This window comes from Limulus polyphemus, unplaced genomic scaffold, assembly GCF_000517525.1.
Source record: "Limulus polyphemus unplaced genomic scaffold, Limulus_polyphemus-2.1.2 Scaffold2213, whole genome shotgun sequence".
In the NCBI taxonomy this organism is placed as follows: Eukaryota; Metazoa; Arthropoda; class Merostomata; order Xiphosura; family Limulidae; genus Limulus; species Limulus polyphemus.
Window position 1 is genome coordinate 67,907 of NW_013667823.1, and position 10,070 is coordinate 77,976.

The 10,070-nt window shown below is 36.6% G+C and overlaps 1 protein-coding gene across 1 annotated transcript in view; it reads right to left on the minus strand.

Annotated features, from left to right (window-relative positions):
* The window catches only part of LOC106466286 (F-box/LRR-repeat protein 16-like), an 18,717-nt gene extending 8,864 nt beyond the window's left edge, over window positions 1–9,853 (minus strand). The window contains exon 1 of the mRNA XM_022394267.1: window positions 8,931–9,853. Within this exon, the coding sequence (XP_022249975.1) occupies window positions 8,931–9,853 (923 nt within the window). The remainder of the gene's footprint in view (window positions 1–8,930) is intronic.
* Between the last annotated feature and the right edge of the window lie 217 nt (window positions 9,854–10,070).

A 10,070-nucleotide genomic window follows, 5' to 3' on the forward strand; every position in this document is an offset into this window, starting at 1 on the left:
ACATTTCTTATCTCTATGTTAGCAAAAATAAAACTGTAAGGTTGTGAACCCCGACTGAGAGAAACTTTAGTGTAAAACTGTATGAATTTAAAACTTAAGTAGCCAATAAAACAAAGAACATTTCTTATCTCTATGTTAGCAAAAATAAAACTGTAAGGTTGTGAACCCCGACTGAGAGAAACTTTAGTGTAAAACTGTATGAATTTAAAACTTAAGTAGCCAATAAAACAAAGAACATTTCTTGTCTGTATGTTAACAAAAATAGAACTGTAAGGTTGCGAACCCCGATTGAAAGAAACCTTAGTATAAAATTGTACGAATTTAAAACTTAAGTCGCCAATAAAACAAAGAACATTTCTTGTCTGTATGTTAGCAAAAATAAAACTGTAAGGTTGTGAACCCCGTCTGAAAGAAACTTTAGTATAAACTGTACGAATTTAAAACTTAAGTCGCCAATAAAACAAAGAAATGTGTATTTTTAAAGATTGTTTGTTTAATTTTGAATTTTGCCCAAAGTTACACGAGGGCTATCTGCGCTAGCCGTCCCTAATTTAGTGGTGTAAGACTAGAGGGAAGGCAGCTAGTCATCATCGCCCACCGCCAACTCTGGGGCTACTCTTTTACCAACGAATAGTAGGATTGACCGCTACATTATAATGTCACCACGGCTGAAAGGGCGAGCATATTTGTTGTGATGGGGATTCGAACCCGCGACACACAGATTGCGAGTCAAGCGCCCCCTAACCACCTGGCCATGCCGGGCCTAATTTTTCTTATATCTCGTTTTTTTATATTATAGCATAGTTCCGGTTAAGAACAACTTATTAAAGTTAAAATATGTTATGGAGACTCGCTGATAAAAATACTATAAATTGGTAGGTGTCGAACAAGATTACAAGCTCACTGAATAGACAAATTTCCATGAACGTTTCTCTAGGTACTGTGGGCAGCATTCAGTTAAAAAACTTGTTCGCTCGGACGTTTGTGTTAAAAGTATGTTTATAAAAAGGCTATCCAATACAACTGGAGAGAGTCACTAAACATAGTTTCAACAGAAACATGTACAAGTCAGAATCAATCAAAGTGACTTTAGTTGCTTCATGAAAAGAACCTTTGAAGCCAACGAGACTTTCGCTTTTCTTTTTAATCGTTATTTCTTTTACTAAGAATATTAGACAAAATCGTCTCATCGAAAGGAAACGTTCATCTTGTGGCTAATAATTACATTTGAAAACAGTTTATAAGCTGGTTATTAAAATCGATCAAATCTAATAGATTATATTAGAATAGTGTAAGAATAATTTCGATAAACCTTGTTACAGTAACGAATTAACAATTAATGTTCCACACAAACTTCAGGATAAGTTATCTTTAAGAGATATTTTAAACCTTGTTACAGTAACGAATTAACAATTAATGTTCCACACAAACTTCAGGATAAGTTATCTTTAAGAGATATTTTAAACCTTGTTACAGTAACGAATTAACAATTAATGTTCCACACAGACTTCAGGATAAGTTATCTTTAAGAGATATTTTAAACCGTGTTACAGCAACGAATTAACAATTAATGTTCGACACAAACCTCAGGATAAGTCATCTTTAAGAGATATTTTAAACCATGTTACAGCAACGAATTAATAATTAATGCTTGACACAAACCTCAGGATAAGTTATCTTTAAGAGATATTTTAAACCTTGTTACAGTAATGAATTAATAATTAATGTTCGACACAAACCTCAGGATAAGTTATCTTTAAGAGATATTTTATCTTCAAAAATGGTGTTTAGAGAAGTTTGACGAATGAAGTGTTGTGGAGCGTGATAGCGACCTCTCGTGGCTAGTTAATTAAAAACATCACTATATCACGTTAAAAATTATGACAAGTAAGAAAATAAAAGAGCCAATTTCATTTTGTAAACTCTCATACAATAACGTAACTAGTCAGAGCAGTAACTATATAGAAATATTGTATACAGTGTGTCCGAAAAGTCTGGAACCATAAGTGATTTGTAGCTCTTCGTAATTTCAGGTACGTGACTGATTATGGAGCTGTCAAAACGTAAGAGATAGTCGGGTTAATCCTGCTGTTAATCCATACTTAATGTGTTTGGAGGAAAACGAAGTTTCACAATAAACTGAATAACGATACTTAAGATAAACAAGAGGACACAGATAAACGTTTCGGAAATCAACAGATTTCACCTTCAGTATCTAAAGCAAAATAAAATAATTACCCATTCTTAAGTAAGTAACTAAAATACATTGCTATAATGACAGTAATTTAATCCAAACTACATCAACTTAAAAATTAAATGAGTAACTAATTCTAATACTGTACGTATTAGAAAATGTGCAATTTAAACGAAGACTGCATGTTGTTCAGTGTTGGTGAAAGTTGTTTGATGTAGAGGGTTTCTTTAATCAGTAATTCCGGATCAGTCTTGGTCTTGCAAATGATATTGAATTTTGATATGTTAAGTTCGTGTCCTGTTTCCTCACTATAGAGGAAACACAGGGATTAGGTACTCATCTTTTATGTGTTTTCATGGAAATTCCCATATGTTCATTGGCTCTAACTAGTTGATGGTGTTGGGGTTTGCCAATATAGGAGGTCTTACAGTCTTCACACGTGTAAATATATACAAGTCAAGAAACAAGAGAAATTGGGAGGAGGTCTTTAGTACGGAAAGAATCTTCTATGTGTGATGTGGGTTTAAATACTGATCTGAACCCAACTTGGGGGTAGTAACGATAAGGTACCAGGAACTTCCTCTGTAGTGTAGGTACCAGGAACTTCAGCTGTAGTATAGGTACCAGGAACTTCCTCTGTAGTATAGGTACCAGGAACTTCAGCTGTAGTATAGGTACCAGGAACTTCACTGTAGTATAGGTACCAGGAACTTCAGCTGTAGTATAGGTACCAGGAACTTCAGTTGTAGTATAGGTACCAGGAACTTCAGCTGTAGTATAGGATACCAGAAACTTCAGCTGTAGTACGGTACCAGAAATATCAGCTGTAGTATAGGTACCAGAAACTTCACTGTAGTATAGGTACCAGGAACTTCAGCTGTAGTATATGTACCAGGAATTTCAGCTGTAGTATAGGTACCAGGAACTTCAGATAATTGATTTCATTCCCATGATAAGTGTTTTCATTCCCATGATAAGTGTTTTCACTCCTATGATAAGTGTTTTCACTTCCATGATATGCGTTTTCACTCCAATGATAAGTGTTTTCACTTCCATGATAAGTGTTATCACTCCTATGATAAGTGTTTCACTCCTATGATGAGTGTTTTCACTTCCATGATAAGTGTTTTACTTCCATGATAAGTGTTATCACTCCTATGATAAGTGTTTCACTCCTATGATGAGTGTTTTCACTTCCATGATGAGTGTTTTCACTTCCATGATAAGTGTTTTTACTCCTATGATAAGTGTTTTCACTTCTATGATATGTGTTTTCACTCCTATGGTAAGTGTTTTCACTCCAAGGATAAGTGTTTTCACTTCCATGATAAGTGTTATCACTCCTATGATAAGTGTTTCACTCCTATGATAAGTTTTTTCACTTTCATGATGGGTGTTTTCACTTCCATGATGAGTGTTTTCACTTCCATGATAAGTGTTTTCACTCCTATGATATGTGTTTTCACTTCCATGATGAGTGTTTTCACTTCCATGATGAGCGTTTTCACTTCCATGATAGGTGTTTTCACTTCCATGATGAGTGTTTTCGCTTCCATGTTAAGTGTTTTCAGTCCTATGATATGTGTTTTCACTCCCATGAATAAATAGCTAAGATATATGAATTTATTCAATCTAAAAAAGTCGAGCCTATTTTTTCCTTTTTTAATCATTTAGATGCTGTATGTGTTTTTTGTTCGATCTTACAAAGGAAATGAATTCGAAGTCAGTAGTTCTGAATAAATTGCCTTGTTTTCTTTTCTTTTCAGCTTCATTTTGTATTCCAAGAGTTTAATTCTTGAGACTGAACGTGAGAGGTTCCCAATGGAGGCTAAAATATGGGGTTCGATTCCCAGCGGTAGACACCGCAGATAGCCCAATAACAATTATCTAAGCACACGTAATAATTCATTCTATTGCTTTATTTTTTGATAAAAAATTATTTTAGACTTTTACTAATTTATTTTACATCATCTTCATCCCTTCAATAAAGTAAATAAAAAGTTCTATTATTCATTAGTTGTTGATTTTAGTTCAAAATTAAAAACCTTTTTAGGCTTAGGGTGATTATATTCACTGTAGTGTATGGAATATGTTGGTTGACGTTGCATGTTGCCAAAACTAAAGTCGCACATTCCTTCGTCACATCGTGTAAACACGACAAACTTTTCTTTGGCTTTGAAGCATTGTTCATTTTGCAACGGGCCAACCGAACAAATCTCTATAACATAAACGGAAAATCGTCACAAAATGGCGACAAAGTTATCCATCTTAGATGTTTAGTGCTAATGAACGGTGCCTCAAAATAGTCTTACTTCTTGTGTCACAAAGTAGGCAAATTTTGTATCTTACTAACGAAACTTAGAGTGAGCATGGCTACAAGAAACAACCAGGAAAAATTAAACAAAAATTGAAGGTTTTTTAACATAATTGTTGTAATTTTTACAATGTAGCTTTGATATTACTATATATATATATATATAAACTGTTTCATTTAACTAACGTTCACAGTTATTTGGCATATTTTATATTTAGTGTTCCTTAAGGTGATCTTTTTGATGTATAAACGCGCGTCTGTTGAATCTGGATAATGTCTTTAGGGTAATCTATTGCCTGACTAACTGGTCTGTTGAATCTGGACAATGTCTTCAGGGTAATCTATTGCCTGACTTACTGCGTCTGTTGAATCTGGACAATGTCTTCAGGGTAATCTATTGCCTGACTAACTGCGTCTGTTGAATCTGGATAACGTCTTCAGGGTAAACTATTGCCTGACTTACTGCGTTTGTTGAATCTGGATAATGTCTTCAGGGTAATATATTTCCTGACTTACTGCGTCTGTTGAATGTGGATAATGTCTTTAGGGTGATCTATTGTCTGACTTACTGCGTCTGTTGAATCTGGACAATGTCTTCAGGGTAATCTATTGCCTGACCTACTGCGTTTGTTGAATCTGGATAATGTCTTCAGGGTAATCTATTGCCTGACGTACTGCGTCTGTTGAATCTGGACAATGTCTTCAGGGTAATCTATTGCCTGACTTACTGCGTCTGTTGAATCTGGACAAGGTCTTCAGGGTAATCTATTGCCTGACTTATTGCAACGGCAAAAAAGAACTGTTAAACTGGGGCGTGGCTAATAGTATACGTAGCCGTGGAAATGCACGTATTCCCGGAACATGCGTTTAGCGAGATTTTTCACTAACTCTGCGTTCCTAAGGGACGTTTACCACACTCATGTCACTCGCTTCATTAAAGATCAGTGTAATAAACCCGGCGAATATACCTCGTCACAAAATTCCTTTCATCTCTCTGTTATACGATAGTATAATTAGTAAATTTAATCGGCTCGCTTTTCATCGAGGTTGTAAAAAAAAAAAGAAGATATAATCAATATAATGTGTAACAGTCATTTCGCGGACTTTTAATTAATCTTAGACGCTTATAAACTTCAATGTGACGCTTTTAAACTACACACATAAACTTTGAGGATGCCCTAACCACCTGGCCATGCCGGGGCCCGCGACCATTTATAAAAATAGAAACGTTTTATGGTGATATTCATTCCTGTGTATCTGTAATATAGCAAGTTTTTTAACTCCTTTCACGATTTTTGGAGGAAACGACTCTCGGGCTCTCCAGAAAAAATAATTTAAAAAAAGATTCGTGGTGAGGCCTCAGAAATAGGAGTAAGGGATTAGGGAGGGTTTCTAGCATTGTAAGTCCGCAGACATACCGCTGTGCCACTAGGGGGTGGGGTGGCAAGTATGTATGTTTTCTTATAGTAAAGCCACATCGGACAATCTACTGTGTCCACCGAGTGGAATCGAACCCCTGATTCTAACATTGTAAACCCGAAGACTTACCGCTATCCAACCGAGGGACATTTTGAGGGGGGGGGAGAGATTCCAAGTTTGAATAAAAAAATTGTTTAAAAATTAGTGAAAAGTACTTTAAAATTTGGAAATTTTCCAATTTCAGACCCCCAAGGGATTTGCTCGAAAATCGGAATGGACATGTAAGGGATCGTCGAAAATAAGCATCTACGTTTATATTTTCAATATTTTTATATTGCCCCCCCCCTCTAAAGGGGAGATCAAGGGAGGTTGGGAAACTCTTGGGATTGGTTCCACAACAGGTTTGAAAGTTTGACATATAAACGGATGTTGAAAACCAGGCGAGCGAACGTTTTCGCGAAGTTCTTATATCTCGCAAATTTTAACGGATATATTAAACGTTTAAAACGTTCCCTAAAAATCTGTAGCGTCTTTAACACGATAAAAGGACAGTCGGATATTGCACTATATATAGGACTCGTTCTGTCAAATGATGAACCAAAGAAACACGTAGGTTTTTAATTCCACAGTACAGGTTTCGTGATGAACAGCCCTTTATAGTCTAAAATAAGCACACGCTTTCTCAAGATAAAACAAATCTGTCACAGAAGCAATATCGCCACGTGGAGCACGTGACTCACGTGCTGAAAGGAAGAGATACATTCCAAGAAATACTGACATTCCGGGGAGGTTTGAAGAGTTACGGGTGTAATGTTGAAAAAACACAAACTTAACGGCTTCCCAGATTCGACACTTATTTCTATTTGACATTCAACCAAATGCAAAGTGAATAATTACAGTAGTTTCAAACGGTTCCCCCTGCCAAAAGAAAAGATGCTCTTTGAATGCTCAGGGCATTTGTTTAAAGAAATAACGTTTGCCAGAAGAATGTCGACTTGTAGTAACGTTATAACAGTATCACTGAAGGTCCTTGTCAAAGGTTGATTTGTCTGTTTCGGAATTTTCGTGCAAAGCTGAACACAAACGGTCGTCTGGCTCATCCATAATTTTGAAGTGATAAACTACGAACTGATTAACCACCAACTGTGGGCCTAGTCTTGTTGCTACTCGAATTACTTTAAAATTAATAACTTATTTGTTTATTAATTCCAATAGGTTTAACTTAGACAACGGGCCGGTGTGGCCTAAACAACATGCCTCAAAAGATGTAGCGTAACGTCACGTTGTTTGGAAGGATCTAAGATGTAGCGTGGTGTAAAGTAACACCGAGTAACATGTATATTTAACAAGTCACGTTGTTTGGAAGGATCTAAGATGTAGCGTGGTGCAAAATAACACCGAGTAACATGCATATTTAACAAGTCACGTTGTTTGGAAGGATCTAAGATGTAGTAAAACCGAGTAACATGTATATTTGACAAGTCACGTTGTTTGGAAGGATCTAAGATGTACCGTGGTGTAAAGTAACACCGAGTAGCATGTATATTTAACAAGCCACGTTGTTTGGAAGGATCTAAGATGTAGCGTGATGTAAAGTAAAACCGAGTAACATGTATATTTAACAAGTCACGTTGTTTGGAAGGATCTAAGATGTAGCGTGGTGTAAAGTAACACCGAGTAACATGTATATGTAACAAGTCACGTTGTTTGGAAGGATCTAAGATGTACCGTGGTGTAAAGTAACACCGAGTAGCATGTATATTTAACAAGCCACGTTGTTTGGAAGGATCTAAGATGTAGCGTGATGTAAAGTAACACCGAGTAACATGTATATTTAACAAGTCACGTTGTTTGGAAGGATCTAAGATGTAGCGTGGTGTAAAGTAACACCGAGTAACATGTATATTTAACAAGTCACGTTGTTTGGAAGAGTTTAATATTTTAAGAAGTCATGTTATTTATAAAAGTCTATGTTATACTATGGAAGATACAAAAGCTACTGTGAATATTAAAAGGTTCACCTAGTTTACAATATCTTACAAACTAACGGTTAACAGCACAGTATAACCTTCAAACAACAGCACGGTATAACTTTGAAACAACAACATAGTTTAACCTTGAAATAAAAACACAGTATAACCTTGAAACAACAACACAGTATAACCTTGGAACAACAACACCTTATAACCTTGAAACAACAATATAGTATAACTTTGGAACAACAACAACACAGTATAACCTTGAAACAACAACACAGTATAACATTGGAACAACAACATAGCATAACCTTAAAACAAAAATATAGTATAACCTTGGAACAACAACAACAACACAGTATAACCTTGGAACAACAACACAATATAACCTTAAAACAAAAATATAGTATAACCTTAAAACAACAGCACAGTATAACCTTGGAACAACAACACAGAATAACCTTGGAACAACAACACAGCATAACATTGGAACAACAACATAGTATAACCTTGAAACAACAATATAGTATAACCTTAAAACAAAAATATAGTATAACCTTGGAACAACAACAACACAGAATAACCTTGAAACAACAACACAGCATAACATTGGAACAGCAACACAGTATAACCTTGAAACAACAATATAGTATAACCTTGGAACAACAACAACAACACAGTATAACCTTGAAACAACAACAACACAGTTTTGTTGTTTATAATTATGGTAGACATGATGTTATGAACACCAAAATTTCAGACAAACTGACGTTCAACAGTTCTAAATAACACTATATATTTTTCAAGTTCTTACCATCTTTCCGTGCAAGGATTTCCCTACTTTTCTGGTATCACATATATGTTTCTGTATAGCTCTCTGTCCACCTATTGTAAGCTCAAGTTACTTAATTACGACGCGTTTTATTTCACGTTTATATCTTGATTTTCAGTGTTTAAAGTCAAATATGACATCCCTAGCAATATAACGATTTGAACTTATTGTTTCACTAACATAGAGATTTTGTACCTGTCCAGTATGAGCTCCTCCAGGAATGTGAGACCCCGTACCAAGTACTGTACAGCCACGTCGGTGACCTTAGGACACCACGAGAGATCGAGAGAACGCAGGTTTCGTAGATGAGTGGCTATTAATGCTACTCCACGGTCTGTAATCCCACAACATCCTGACAGGGACAGATCGGCCAGTGTGGGTATTGAGTGGACAAGGTTTTCTACTCCTTGGTCAGTTAGTTTCCAGCAGGAGTGAAGCCTCAAGACAGTCAGTGTAGGTGGTCGCTGGTGGCCGAAGAAGGCCAGAGCACTGTCAGTAACGTGGTATGACTGCAGGTTGAACTCGTATAAGGAAGGAAGAAGTCGTAAGACAGCTGCCACACTATGATCGGCCACGTGGACACAGTCTGCTACGGTTACAGATACAATTCTTGGGCAAAGACTCGACCACAACCCATCATCTGTGACGTCATTACATCCAACTAATTCCAACTGCCTCAATGACCTGAAACTGGTCAGCAGAGTTTTCATCCCTTCATTCGAAATGTTTGACCAACGAACTGCTAGATGTCGCAAGTTACCCAGTGGCCAGTTGTAAATCAAGTCCACAATATCAGGATCAGAGAGTTCAAACAATCCAAGAGAATCCACTCCTCGCTTCTCCCAGCTACGATAAATCCTCCGCCTGGATGGATCGGAGCAGCGACGGAGTTCTCGACAAGATAACACAGGCAGTGCATTACGCCAGTACTTGGGCTGGTATATCACTTCTTTCCATACGCGACAAACTTGTACTAAAATCGCTCGTTCCGACAAGACAAAGTAATGAAAGAACGTGTTTAGGAACTTCCGGTCCTCCCATAGCTCTTGTGTTGTTGTGGGCTTCAGGTGATTCTCTCCCTTCCTGCTTGGACTGTTGACTAAATAATTACATTTCATGTTACTTCAGTGAATACGGTTAAAGCTGGGATTTTCAGAGCAGAAGAGATGAAATCCGGAATCAGACTTTTTTACAAGAATAACTTTGATTCCAGAGCAGAAAAGATGAAATCCGGAATCAAACTTTTTTACAAGAATAACTTTGATTCCAGAGCAGAAAGGATGAAATATGGAATCAGACTTTTTACAACTTTAATTCCAGAGCAGAAGAGATGAA